Genomic DNA, 14631 nt, shown 5'->3' with positions numbered 1-14631 from the left:
TTTTTTCAGAAGCACCATATATTGGTAAAAAAAAAAAAAAAAAGAAAGGAAAAAACCCAACAAACTCAAATCAACGAAACAAACAAAAAAACCACACCAACCATTGTTCATGCCTGTATCTTTCATTTCACTTTGGTGCTGAATCACTGTATTCTGTTACAGCCTTTTTTATGGTGTAATTGTTTTGTGTAATCCATTTTCTTTGGACTCTTTTTAGCTTCTGTCCAAAGCTGTTACTGCTATAGTAAATGTAGTCATAAATCTGTCCCAGGTAACAAGCTAAATTTAGAGCTGAATAAACCAGGGGAGAGGATGCTGTAGATAAGTAAAAGTGCATTGAGATGTAACAGTTACAGCAGCAGCACAAAAAATCCACTTGTGGCAGGTTAACAAAGGGGAAACACAGAACATTTGGTTCCTTCCCCTGCTGCCCAGCATCACCCATGTTCCAGCAGACAAAGATGCTGTGTGAAAATACAGTCACAGGACCCCCAAAAACATTCCAGAGTGTTCCACAGTGCTGCTGTGGGTGGGTTTGCTGTGCTGGATCACTTCCCTCAGCCCCCCTGAGGGTGCAGAGTGGGGTTTTTGTGAAGCTGGGGGAGATCCCAGCTCCTCCAAAGAGGGTCTGAAATTGGGGCTGGGGGCTCAGGGCAGGACCCAGAGCTGCTGGAGCTGGGCTGAGGGCTCAGGGCACCAAACCCCAGCAGATCCCAGCAGCAGGGGCTCCTCGGGCAGGAATCCTGCAGGGAACCCCTCAGTCTGGGGGCCTCAGAGCTGGGCAAGCCAAGCTCCCCCAGGGAAATCCCCAGGTGAAACTGAGATCGTGGCACATTCCCTTTGGAAAGAGGAAAGTGAGGAATGTGGAGAAGGAAAAGGAATGGAAAGATGAAGGAAATCCCCAGGTGAAACTGAGATTGTTGCACATTCCCTTTGAAAAGAGGAAAGTGAGGAACGTGGAGAAGGAAAAACAATGGAAAGATGAAGGCAGGAGATGTGAGAAACAGCAAGATTGGGAGAAACCACATCCAAGAGAGATCCAATTCTCTGAATTGTGATCCAGTGGGTGTTAAATACAGGGGCTGAGTGAGGGAAGGGCAGAAAAGAGAGAAGAGAACAGAGGGCAAGGCATGGCAAGGAGAGGGTGAAACAGAAGCAGAAAAAATTAAGCAAGCAGATCAAATAACACAGGTATGCAGCTCCTGTGCCACACCTGCTTTAGTCTTTGCATTTCTGTGTGATGCCCTCATGCTGGGCTGGGGCAGTGCTGAGGCTGTGGGGAGTGCCACAGCTGTGCCAGCTGCTGCTGCCACTGGAGCAAACATCTGTCCCTGTGTGCCAGGGGGTGGCACAGGGGGAGAGGCACAGCACCTCCCTGAGCTCCGCAGCCACGGGGACTCAGCCACACCGTTTGCTTTTTCACATGCAATTTCAATTTTTTTCAAATTTACAGAAACGTGTTAGGGTTGAACCAGTAGCACTTCACTGAAGAGGTTAAATTTTGCCTTTTCAAAATGAAATCAGCTGTTTTGCTGCCAGCCACAGTCGTGCCCTCCTGTTGCCTGAAGAGTAATGGAGCACTGGCATGCTGACACATAAATCATATTGCTGGAGAATGCTTTATCTCCCTTATTTGTGACTGCATTGTGCCACAAAGTGCTGCATCTTGTAATTGAGGGCTCTCTGGTGAATTCATGGCATGCAAAGTCCGTGGAAATTATTGGCACAGCACATTTCCATAATTAAAGTGTTTCCTACGGTGTAGATTTGAAGACTCCCTAACTGTTGTGTGTTATTTTAATGCAAAATTCTGTGAAAACTTAAATACAAGCAGAATGAAGTTTTTAGGCATGGAGAATGTTTTTCATTAGACCAGTGGTTATAGCTGGGAAAAGCAATCAAATCATCTGGGTTCAGGGACACTTTTAGGTGATGGATGAAATCTTTATCCATTGCTGATCACAAAGAAATGGGCAGCATCTCTCATAGAAATATCTTTGCCTTGCCATGAGTGGCATAACCAAATAATTAAAGTTTATATTCCTATAATGAAATGTTCATAATTAGTGTTGGTTTCAGGACACAATCTGACTGTTCCATTGAGAATTATCCTAAGGTAATTTTAATATTTTGGTGGTTTGCAGCAAGTCAATAAGTAAACATTTTCTTAACTCTCAGGTTTGCAGTTTTAGATATCTCCTGATGTCAGATAGTTCTGCAAAACAGAAAATTCCCTCTGCCATTCTCTCTTCAGTAAAAAATGTGCCAGAATATAGCAGAGAGCATGGAATAATGCTTTAAATATTAGTTGTTGTCTGCAAAGTCCATTTGTCTTGTTAAGCCTGTCATTTGGCTACATTACCCTTTCTGTAACCCTGGAAACAACTTCAAATACTGTGATATTTGAAAAGTCTGAAGTATAATGTACCCTCAAAACGCTATGAGTGGGTTTTGAGACTCCCTGTACAAAGGAAGGAAAAAAAAATATCCCTTTAGAGAGGGCATGAGGCAGTGGTGGATGTGCACTGCTTTGTGAGAAAGCTGCTCCTCACCTGTTGGAGGTGGGATGAGAAGTGGAGCCAGCAGCACTGACAAGTTTCCTCTTTGCCTGCCCACAGAGTTCAGGAATCCCTCTCTCAAAGTGTTACAGAAGGGGATTTTCAGGGAGGCAATAAATAAATTTTGATCCCTCTGGTTAATGCAGTTAAGGTCAAAGAGATTCTATCTGGATCTATTTAAAATACTCTTAACCTGCAGACATACTGCTGGCAGTAGTGCTAAGTGCCTTAACTGGCTGGGGAGTGTATACAACCCTTATGAAACTATTCTTAAGTATTCTGGTTACTATATTTAGCTCTGTCTTATAACAAGACAAAAAGCACTTAGCTAAATGCAGTCCTGAAGTGCTTAATCCAGTTAAGATTACTTTGTCCTTAGGTGTCTTCTGCTAAGGCTTTTTCTAGCTCCCCATCCTGCTGCATCATGCAAAAAGCTGCTCTGCATGGCTGGGGCTGGGAATTCTTTTGTGGGCATTGATTCTGTGAGCTCCTCCAGGTCTGGTGGTGGCTGAGGGCGTTGTCACCTCCCTTAGGAGCCTGGTCCCCCTGCCCCTGGCAGCTCAGGTGTTCCCAGCAGGGTGGGAGCTCCTCCTGGAGATGGAGAATCCAGGCTGCATCTCCCAGGGAGTGTTGGCTGCACTGTTAATTCTCTTGGTGACCAGCTTCCCTCAGCTGGCTGCTGGTCCAGTTGGAATTCCAACCAACCATTCCAGTGAGGCAAAAAACCCTCCAGGGTTCCTGGGGGCTTTGGGGTGTTAGACGACCTGTGGGCAAAGTTTCCAGAAAATGCAGTTTCTATAAAATAATGCTTTGCAGTCCAAGCTCGGGGAAAATCCTCTTCTTTAGCTGAATATTTGCATGGTCAAGTCTGCATATGAAGAACACTCCCTGAAAATTTTTGATAGATCTTTCTGTATGTCCACAAGCATTTTTTTATCATTTAACCCGTTGCTCTAAAAAGACTTTTTTTTATACCTGTATATCTCTGAGCTTATCCCCAGTCACCAAATCTTCTGTGGGGGTCATTCTTCTGGAGGAGAAACAACTGTGTGATTTTGGTAGAGCATCACTGAGGGATGGGCAGCAGGTCTAATTTGTGGTGCTGGACTTTTCTCAGCCTGAAGTGATTGCAGCTCTCTAGGCTAAGTCTTGCCTGCAACTGTGTTTTAATTGGACCTGCTTTTTCTTCCAGGATTAATTGTTCTCCGTCTCTATTTACATGGTGATAAGAAGTGCTCATCCCACTCTGTCAGTCTGGACTGATGAATCTGAGGAATAGAACAGGTAATTTCTAATTTGACTTGTAGCTTTTGGTAGTGAGAACCACTCCCTCTTTGTGGAGTGCATTCACAACAAAAGAATTCATACAGTTTCTTCTGCCCAGGTTTTCTGCAGGGAGGGACATCCTTCCCCTGGGGCAGGGAAGGAAGGATAAAATCTTGTAGCTGTTGCTGTGAGCAGCATCTTTGACTTCCTGACAGTTGTGGGTGGTTCTGCTTTGTGTTATTTTTATAGCTACCAAGTTGTTTGAGCTTGGAGTAGTCTCTAAACAGAGAAAATCTTTTGGATGTTCCTATTGAAAAATGCCCCTTGGGGTGTTTTGTGGGGGAAGGTGCTCCCTGGAGATGGGGGCAGGTTGGTTCTGGTGGTGGGGATGGGTGTGATCTCCTCTTTGGGGGTGCCTGGAGATGGGGGCAGGTTGGTTCTGATGGTGGGATGGGTGTGATCTCCTCTTTGGGGGTGCCTGGAGATGGGGGCAGGTTGGTTCTGATGGTGGGATGGGTGTGATCTCCTCTTTGGGGATCCCTGGAGATGGGGGCAGGTTGGTTCTGGTGGTGGGGATGGCTGTGATCTCCTCTTTGGGGGTGCCTGAGGGGTGCAATCCTGCAGAGCTGACCTGGGCACTGTGGTGTGGAGTGACAGCAGCTGCCTCACCTGCACCTCAGGCTGAGCCTGAGAGTCACAAAAAGCCACTCACCAGTGAAGGAGTTCCCTTGTGTTGAATTCTCCATCCTTTAATGGGGTTTGAGAGCGCTGTGTCCTTACTGGGAGCTGCTGCCAGCTGCTCTCCTTCCCTGGTTAGTGCCAGGTGAGGATATTTTCAGTGGAAGCTGTGGGTGTCAGTGCCAGGACACAGCTCAGGGGATGTGGGAGAAGCCCAGCAGTGCAAGCAGCAGTCACTGGCTGCAGGATGCTCTGCATCAACCTGTCTCATATCATCTCTCAGATATCCTGATAATGTGCTCTGTTGCCTAATACTAATCCTGTAGGGGATTAGCACAGTTTCTTTCTTCTCCTATGTCTTTCCACTGGAAAAGAAACCTCAGATATGTTTCAGGCAGGGCGGGCAGTGGTTGGAATCAGCCAGAAACCTGCCTGATCCCCCAGAGCAGGGGCAGCTGGGGTGCTGCCACCACATCAGTTTCTGTCTTTTTTGCTCTTGCTTTTGCCAGGAAGATGCTGAATTCCCTATCCTGGCTCAGAGGGCAGGACAAAGCCAGGCTGAGGGGCTTTTAGATCTTTCCCTTCAAAGTCCTGCTGTTGCAGCTGGATGTTTGGGCATGTAGGTGCCTCAGCAGCTGACTCAAGCAAGGAAAGACAGACCAAGAGGGGAGTTTGGGAAGGGGAAGACTGAGACATCCAGGAGGTCTTTAAGCACAAAGCACTACTCTCCATGTTTTGGTGTTCTTGCAAGAACAGGGAACATTCTCAGTAAGTGCTCCTGTCTTTTCCTTGCAGAGCCCTGTGTTGTGTAAACGAACTGATGGATGAAGATGAGAAGGACAGGGCAAAGAGGTAAGACAGGAGGCCCTCCTGGAGGAGAGCTGTGACTGCTGGGCAGTGCTTGGCAGTGAACCTGACCCCCCTGGAGTCAGAGGCAGAGTCCCTCACAGTTTACAGCTGCACAAGCAGCAAAATTGAAGTCACTGTTCAGGCTTGTCACAGAGTTTGGCTGCCCCTACAATGAGTTCTGTGGCTGAGGGGTCCTTAAATTTCACTGCTGCACCCTCAGGATCTCGTGCTATCCCGTGGCTATTGATTATCTTGCAGCAGGAGCCCTGACCTGTGATTTTATTTCATTTATCAAGCAGTGCTGCCCACATGGGGTAGAATTCCCTTAGCAGTCCTGCTCCAGCACAGGTCTGGGTGAGCCTCCTGTCAGAGAAGCACTTGGCTCATTTCTATTTAATCAATGCACACAAGTGCCAAACCAGAGATGGCTGTGAACATGAGAGCTGGATCTGAGAACACCCAAATGCCAACCTGGGTATGAATGGAAATGCTTTCTGCATCCCACCCTCAGTCGAGACCACAGGAAGTATGTATCATCATGAGTACACGTGTAAAGCAAATTAATCACTACTGGAAGAGGTTGTATGAAGTGTTATCTCAGATATGAGCATTGGAAGGAACATTTTGGAAGAAACTGAGTGGATTTGTTTTTCTCCTTTATTGTTTTTAATGGAGAGGGAAAGCATATTAAATATTCTTAATTTGTGAACTGAAAACTAGTTGTGGTTCTGAACATTCCCAGTTTCATATATCACAGCAGTAGATTTTCAAGACCACATACAAGATTTTATTCTGCAGTCCAGTTGGCTCTGCCCAGTGCTGTCTGTTCATGAGCTCCTTTTGCAAGTGCAAATCAGAGAAATCCTTCACATTTTGATGTTTGTATGTGTGTGCACTAACTGCAGAACAAAAAATCATCAAAATTAAGTGAGCAAAACATGAACATACTGGGGGAATTTCTCCTGTAACACCTTCACTCTCACTGCTTTTGGAACATTGGGAGCTGCTGCTGAGATGTATGTAGGGATATGGTCTGTCCCAAATGAACCCAAATTCGTGTTACCTCCAGGTGTTCCTGCCTGCTGCTGAGCTCAGTCTTGCTCCAAGGCTCTAAGCACCAGCAAACCCCTCGAGTGCAAGCCCAATTTTAATCAAATAAACATTCCCAGCAGGGTTTGGATGCCTGTGTTTGAAGTGTTGTGCTGGGGCAGGGTGGATCCCCAGCCCTGGTCTGTGCTCCCTCCTGCTCAGCATTTTTTTTGTTGTTGCCCAGGGCATCACGCAACAAATCTGAGAAGAAGAGGAGAGACCAGTTCAATGTCCTCATCAAAGAGCTCTGCACCATGCTGCAGGGCCACGGCCACCCTCTCAAGATGGACAAGTCCACGATCCTGCAGAGGACCATCGACTTCCTGCAGAAGCAGAAAGGTGTGGAGGGCCCCTCACCTGCCCCCAGCCAGTTCCCACTCAGAACATCCAAACTTTTGGGTTTTCTTCCCCAAGGCACCCAGACAGGACAGGAGCCTGTGTGAGGGGCAGAATAAGGCAGTAAAATGTAGATTTTAACATAGATTTTAACACAGACCAGTTAAAGAAAGATGCAGTGCTGGATGCTTTTTACTGGGGGTGCATCATTGCCCTCACTGGCCTCCACATCCCACTTTAAAATAGAGCAGGAGGAGGGGAAATCAGAGGAACAGCACCCTTTACAAAAGTCAGGGAGGGGATCCTATGCCCTGTTCCCAGGTCTCTTGGATTAGGAGATGATAAGCCTGTCCTGCTGCTTGGGCACTCATGAGAGCAGCTTGTGAAACAGCTTCAGAATTGAAAGAAACAGCTCCAGAATTGAAATAAACAGCCCCAGAATTGAAAGAAACAGCCCCAGAATTGAAAGAAACAGCTCCAGAATTGCAGACACCCTTTGCTCACATGGATGCTCTACTACTCTAAAATTAGCCCACTGAACTTAATTTTTTAAGGTTTTCTTCAGGCCACCCAAAATGTCTCCATTTCCCTTTCTTGATTTCTTTTAATGCATTTGTATCATGATGGGGTGGGAAATGACTGCTGCATGCAAGAAGGCTTTGTGTGAAGAGTGATATGAGGATGATTCCTCTAACAGCATCTTTAAAGAAATCTAGTGTTACTTGAAAATGAGAAAAGAATCCAAGTAGCATGAATCATGTTGCTTTTTTGATATTTTCTCTTTAAGAAATCACAGCACAGACAGAAGCCTGTCAGATTAGACAAGATTGGAAGCCTTCATTTCTTAGCAACGAGGAGTTCACCCAGTTGATGTTAGAGGTAAGAAGAAATTTAATAGATTAGTGAGAAATAATCAGTTCAGTGGAGTAGTTCGGGGATATACAGTTCTTTTTCACCTGTAAGTCCCAATGTTAATGATTTCTACTCTGCTGGCACATATAATACAAACCTGACAGAAACCAGTGTTGTACTAAATGCTTTACACACACAGAATTAAAAACAAGACTGCTTCCCCTTAAAGGTAAATGGCTTTTTGTTTGGCAATGAAGACTGATCTGTCCTGGCGAGAGAGGAAAAAGAGAATTTCCTTTTCTCAGAAGAGCCTCTAGAGCTGCCTTTTTTTTTTTTTTTTAGGAAAAACTTGAAAGGACCTGACAAAAGCAGAGCAGCTCTCTCCCTCCCACGTCCCATTAGCCAGGCAGCAGTGCCTGTGCTGCCTCTGCAGCTGCTGCCTGTGTGCTGCTGTCCTCTGATGGGAGTGCTGCCTCTTCTGCTTCAATTGCCTTGAAGTGCATTCAGCAAAGCAGCTCTCATACTCCCACCTCTAAAACGCTTTGCCAGTCTAGAAACATCCCCCAAGCCTACGTTTGTCCCCTTTTTTTAAGGATGTGGCTCTGGGTTTGTGCTGCAGGGACATCTCCTACCCTGCGTGGGCAGCTGCTGCTCTTTGCCCCACCAAAATCAGGGTGTATGCTGGGCTGAGCTGGGAGGTGCTGCTGTGCCTGAGCTCTTCCTTTTCATCAGGATGTCATGACTCACCTCTCTGGAAAAGTCTCCTCGTTCTTTCTGGGAATCTCTCTTGCCAAACAAGCTGGCTCGTTCCAGCTGAATTAAAACAAATTCCCCCCTTGGATTGGAAGTGGTGGGGGAGAGCAAGGCAATAATAATAATGTTATAAATAACTGCTGGCTTGCTGGACTCTGGTCCATTGGAGAGTTTGCTTGAAACCAGTGGGGTTTTTTCCAATTTGAGCCTGGCAGTGAGGTGGGGAGATGGTGAATGCTGCATTTTTGCCTCCCTGTAGCTCAGAGCAGCCTGACAGTGATTTTGGAGGAGCTGGCTTTGCACACAGTGCTGAGCAGCTGTTGAACCTCCCAGATCTTGATGGTGGAGAAGAATAAGGACAGACACAGGGTAAATGGCACAAGGAGATATTGTGGAGAGCAGGGAGAACACAACATCCAAGGAGAAAAGCACAGGCAGTGACTTCAAAGGGACAGAGAGCTCCAACTCTGGGACAGAAACCACTGTGAATGAGAAAGGAGAAACAAAACAAGCCTTAAAATTGTTTTGTCACTACCCTTAGAAATCAGTGCTTTAAACAAAATAAATAAGGCTTTAGAACTTCTTCATATTGTCCATAAACTGCTAAAAATACAGAATTTTATAATATTTCTCTCTCTGCTTATCCACCCATCTGCCCATGCCCAGTGCTGGATTTGCCATGATGGTATCTAACATCTCCTTACGCACTGAGTTTGTTAATTATTGTGTAATTCAGAACACATAATGAAGTGACTGAAGTCAGCAGGGTTGTGTGGGTGTTGAAATTCTAAGCATCACTGTCTCACTTCATGTTAAATAAATACTCACTGGGCGAAAAATACAAGTCAATTTAATAATAAGACAACGAGAAAAGAAGAATATAAAAAGAATGTTGAATTAGACAGCGTGTGTAATTTTTATTTTTCCACATTGAGATGTCATTTCTTTGATTAATTTCTGCTAGGTTTAAGCTTTTAGAAGCATCACTAAAGAATCGACTAGTCTAAAATATTTTAAGTTTTGCCCTTGCATAATTCTGTCTTTTTTTTTTCTTTTTTTTTTCCCTGCCTGTTATCATTAGGCACTAGATGGCTTTCTCATTGCTCTGACCACTGATGGGATTATTATTTATGTATCTGATAGTGTTTCATCTCTGCTAGGACACTTACCGGTAAGTTCTGACCACAATACATTCCCCTCCTGAGTTTAAATCAGTGCAGGGCTGGGGATTGGTTTTGTCCCACCAAAGAGGCAACTGTGGGTGTGAGATCAACCAACAAACTCTTGTGGAGTTTCTCAAGTTGCTGTGAATTACAGATTCTCTCCCAGGGTCTGTGAATTAGCTTTAAAAAACCCCAACTGTGCAAAATCACTGTACTCAGAGCTCATCATTGGCTGTACCTCTAAAGGTCTGGGAGGTGTTTGACCCAGCAGGTTAATAGAAAATCTTATGGTTGTGAAATCCATGCTGAAGATAGATAATGTAAATATTATTTCAGAACTGAATCTATGCTCTTTGAATGGGTTCTTCTCCTTTGAGCCCATATAATCTTTAAGAACAAATGCGTGGCCTCAGGGTTTTCTGGCTTTCTTCTAGTTCTAGTTGTCAGATGCAGAAATTTCAGCTTGGCCCCTCAAAAACATTTTTCTCTTTATCTGGTGCCAAGCAGGAAGCACCAAGGATGCCCTGTACGAGGGCAAATTTGAGCACCTGAATGTCATCTGTGCAAAGGACAAATCTGTGCTGACTTTTTGGCAGAACCCCTTTAGTCAGGATGTGTGGCTTGATGAGCTCTGAGTCACTTGTGGGTCAAGCTGATTTTGCCAGATGTTCAGCCTAGAAGACAAATGGAGGATGTAGGGAGGAGCTCTCCCTCTCCTGTGTCATGCTTTCAAAGAAAAATGTTTCATTCCTGAAAAATTGTTATATTCCTGTGCTACCAGGGTTTCTTCTCCAGCCTGTATCTGTCTGAACTGAAGGGACTGAAACCTCTGGGACTGAAGGGTCACCTCTGGGACTCATTCAACCTTTTGCAAATAGATAGTAAACCTTGGGTAAAATAATCCAAGGGTTATATTCTGCCGTAGATCCATCTGCAAAATGATTGAGCTTCCTTGTCTTGGGCATCCGTGCCAGACTGGCAGGGTCTGTGCCCTGCTGAGGGGTGAAAAGGGATGTGGCTGTGTCAGGCTGTGCTGCTGAACATGACAAAGCATTCTTTTGTATCAGTCAGATTTGGTGGACCAAAATATATTGAATTTTCTGCCTGAGGGGGAGCAGAGCGAGGTGTACAAGCTCCTTTCTCCACACGTGCTCATGACAGATCCCGTTGCAGCTGATTTCCTAAATGGTAAGCTCTGCTCTTGCCTGCGGCTCAGAGAAGTTTGCCAGAAGTAAAGAGCTCCTGGGGAGGTGTGCACAGAGCTCTCCAGCTGTTGAATGCTCTGGCCTGCCTTTTCTGCTTTGCTGCATTTGTGGGTTTTAGTGCATCCCATCCCTCATGTTCCCGTGTGCTCCCAGTACTTGCTCTTTGATTAGGACAGTCTTTGTTTCACCATCTGCTTTGCCCCTTGGGTGGTAGATGATTTCATAAGGTGGGATGCAAATCTAAGCCTGAGAAAGGAGTGAGGGCTCAAGGGAAAAAAAAAGGAGAAACCCCAAACAGTTTTGGCAGAGCCATTACTCCTTAAGAAGCTTGCATGTCTCAGGACACAGGAGAAGCCCTGGTTTAACTTTAGGAGCAGCCTTTGACCTGAACAGTGCATCTGGATCTGTACTGCTGGCTGCTGTCCCCACAGGAAATGTCCCCAGGAGCAGAGCAGGTTCTGAGCAGCCTGGTGAGGCTCTGAGCAGCCTGGTGAGGCTCTGAGCAGCCTGGTGAGGCTCTGAGCAGTTTGGTGATGTTCTGAGCAGCCTGGTGAGGCTCTGAGCAGCCTGGTGAGGCTCTGAGCAGCCTGGTGATGTTCTGAACAGCCCGATGAGGCTCTGAGCAGTTTGGTGATGCTCTAAAAAGCCTGGTGAGGCTCTGAGCAGCCTGGTGATGTTCTGAACAGCCTGATGAGGCTTTGAGCAGCCTGGTGAGGCTCTGAGCAGCCTGGTGATGTTCTGAGCAGCCTGGTGATGTTCTGAGCAGCCTGGTGATGTTCTGAGCAGTTTGGTGATGCTCTAAACACCCTGATGATGCTCTGAGCAGCCTGCTGAGGCTGTCAGCAGCCTGGTGAGGCTCTGAGCAGCCTGGTGAGGCTCTGAGCAGGGAGTGGTTTCCCTTGTGGTCTAATCCAGAGTTCAGACTTGGGGCAGAAATCTGGATTAGAGCTTGGCACAGTGCCCTCCTCTGCTAGTGGAGGGGCTTAGGGTGAGTTCAGTGCCCTATTACGGGTCCAGATCCCACTGAGCAGTGGCAGAGCAGAGCGCTGCAGTACCTGGTAACTTCAGGAAATCCCACATCCAGGGAGTCAGGGGAAAATCCTGCTCACCAGTACAGCCAGGGCTGCCCACTCAGCTCACTGGGGTGACTGCAAAGACAAGGAAAAAGGGTGAGAATACATTTCCTTAAGCAGAAATAGCTGATAATTGCTCCTAGTAGTTATATATTTACTTCTGGGTGTCAGCAGCTTCCCAGCAGGATGTGCTCACATACCACAGCAGCAGGGTTGGTAGGTAAATCAAATATGAGCGAGCTAAAGTGCAGACTTCTAATAACATTGTCTGTGTCTCCCTCTCTTTCTCTCATTTCAGTGGAAAAACAAATAGAGTTTTGTTGCCATTTAGCAAGAGGCAGCTTAGATCCAAATGAACCCCTGATGTATGAATATGTGAAATTTGTAGTGGATTTTAAATATTTTACTCATGGTAAGTTTACTAATGTTCCAGCCTATCTTTGCCTCTCCACCTCTCTGCTTCAAATTGTTTTGATCTGTAGCATCCTAAAGGTTTTGTTTCTGCTGAAAATTCCCATTAATTCTCAGGGATGGAATGAGCTGTGCATACACTGGATATATTTTTCATACAAAAGTGGTGGGGAGCCTGTTGATCCAGAAGGGTGCACTCTCCTGTGCCTAAAGCTGATACCAGACTGAAAATGCCTCTGTTTGACCCACTGCCAGCTGCAGTGCAGCCTACTTATTCAAATAGCCAGTAAAATATGGTATTCTGTTTCACTTGTGGCAGTGAAATGACACTTTACAGAGATTAAATACTTTGAGGTGCCCGTAAAATCCTGAATTTTGCAAATATTGGCCTGGAGAAAGGCTGACAAGGAGGCTGCAGCTGCACACTGTGGGCTGCTCGGGGCTGTTTGACAAAGCTCCCCTGCAGGCCACAGGCAGGTGTGAAATGTGGAGCCTAAAGGGTCGTGCTGGAAATAAAATCAGCGTGGATCAGCGTGGCATCACCCTGTGGGCAGGAGGAGCTCCTTGCTTGGGTTTCATCACTCACTGTACCTGTCTTAACAGGAGAAGAAAGCTCTCCTTCCTCTCCTTCTTAAATAAATTGTCATTTCCAGTGCCTACACCCTCCTGTAATGGCTTTGAGTCAGCAATTGCACGAGCTTTCAGGTCAGCCACGGAGGAGCAGATCTGCCTGGTGGCCACCGTCCGTCTGGTCACGCCCCAGTTCCTGAAGGTGAGCCCTGCCCGCCCTGGGCACTGCCAGCTGCAGGGCACAGCACAGCTGGATTTGCAGGGGGAGAGGTGGGAGGGGGAGGTGACGTGAGTGGGTGTTTGGGGAGGGTGAGGTGTAAAGTTTGGGTGATGGGGAGTCTCGGAGGGGGCAGAATGGGAAGCTCCAGGACAAGGCGACCCCACCTGGGGATTTGCAGCCTCCAAAGAGGTGCATCCACCCCTTCTGGGTGTGAGGAAGGCATCTGCATGGACCTGCAGCCTCCAAAGAGGTGCATCCACCCCTTCTGGGTGTGAGGAATCCATCTGCATGGATCTGCAGCCTCCAGAGATGTGCATCCACCCCTTCTGGGTGTGAGGAAGGCATCTGCATGGACCTGCAGCCTCCAGAGATGTGCATCCACCCCTTCTGGGTGTGAGGAAGCCATCTGCATGGATCTGCAGCCTCCAGAGATGTTCCTCCACCCCTCCTTGGTGGAAGGAGGCCATCTGCACCTCGAAACATTGGCAATGTGTGCTGTGGCCTCTCCTGCTGCTCTGTAAATGTCCCGTGGCTCTGCACTGGTGGCAGGGATAACAACCCCGGGTGCTGCTTGCAGCAGCCCCCTCAGTTAGAGGCTGGACCTGAGCTGGCATCCCTGTTCAAATACCAGTATTTGCAAAAAGCTGGGGAATTTTGCCTAGAGATTGCAAGATGAGACTCAGAATATTCATCCTAGCTCAGAAATTCAGCTCAAGGTAAACTCTTCAGCCATTTTTCATCAGTTTATGCAGCTATACAACAAATCTTACACATTCCTTAGAGGAAGAGAAGTCAAGTGCTTTAAAAGCTCTGTATTTTGCTGTGGTTTTTTATGTCAACAAGGTGCAGCCTAGGTTTTGAGAGCAGGCTCCTTTTGTCATTTCACAGAACTCAGTGTCTGAATGTTTTGCCCACTGTTTTGCAGGAGCTCTGCAACGTTGAGGAGCCGTGTGAAGAATTCACATCCAGGCATAGTTTAGAATGGAAGTTTTTATTCTTGGACCACAGGTAAGAGATTTGGGTTTATTCACTGAAGGATAAATAAACTGTAGTTTAAAAATGGAAAATTTTGTATACCTATTGCCTGAGATCCCAAATGGAATAGTTCTAATTAAATGCAACTTAGTAAGTAGCAGTACTCTGAACTTAGCTATTAGGCACCCTTAACAGCTTCACTATTTTCCATATTTTGGGCAAGTAAGAAACCATGATAAATGTCTAGGAAAATGTCTAATCTCCTAATCTATCTCCAAGATAATAAATCATTGAAAGTGAGCAGTGTGGGTCCCAGTACATTCCCTGTATTGGTTTAGCTCCTCTGTTTCACAACTACAGCTTCCAGGAATCCTTCTAAATCTTTTGTTGTGTCAGTAAACATTTGATTTTTCACCTTGAGAAATGATAGCATTTCTAAAAAAAACCAAAACCCAGTGGGTTTATTACTTAATTGTAGATTAAGTGAGAATGCAATATGGTGGGCTAGACTTCCTCTTGGTGAATGAAACAGACTGGAACCAGTTTATTAAGCTGCTTAATTTAGGATTAATTTTCTTCAAAAGAAGCTGGAGGGTTTTATTCACTCTTTTACTTCTCTGTATTTGACATATG

At 46.1% G+C, this 14631-nt stretch overlaps 1 protein-coding gene across 6 annotated transcripts in view; it reads left to right on the top strand.

Moving 5' to 3' along the window:
- PASD1 (PAS domain containing repressor 1) overlaps window positions 1-14631 on the top strand; it is a 50233-nt gene that overhangs the window by 19302 nt on the left and 16300 nt on the right. For 5 of the 6 annotated variants that reach the window (XM_063416841.1, XM_063416842.1, XM_063416844.1 and 2 more), the window contains exons 2-10: window positions 3751-3842; window positions 5298-5354; window positions 6625-6779; window positions 7564-7655; window positions 9463-9552; window positions 10612-10732; window positions 12121-12234; window positions 12887-13005; window positions 13949-14031. In XM_063416841.1, the coding sequence (XP_063272911.1) occupies window positions 5323-5354; window positions 6625-6779; window positions 7564-7655; window positions 9463-9552; window positions 10612-10732; window positions 12121-12234; window positions 12887-13005; window positions 13949-14031 (806 nt within the window). In that variant the 5' untranslated portion in view covers window positions 3751-3842; window positions 5298-5322. Of the gene's footprint in view, window positions 1-3750; window positions 3843-5297; window positions 5355-6624; window positions 6780-7563; window positions 7656-9462; window positions 9553-10611; window positions 10733-12120; window positions 12235-12886; window positions 13006-13948; window positions 14032-14631 lie in introns of those variants that run through there. The other variant, XM_063416845.1, reaches the window with a different exon arrangement.

The sequence above is a fragment of the Prinia subflava genome, chromosome 20 (genome assembly GCF_021018805.1).
Source record: "Prinia subflava isolate CZ2003 ecotype Zambia chromosome 20, Cam_Psub_1.2, whole genome shotgun sequence".
NCBI classification, from domain to species: Eukaryota; Metazoa; Chordata; class Aves; order Passeriformes; family Cisticolidae; genus Prinia; species Prinia subflava.
Note: the sequence above shows the minus strand (reverse complement) of the source record. Positions and strands in the feature narration are given on the sequence as shown.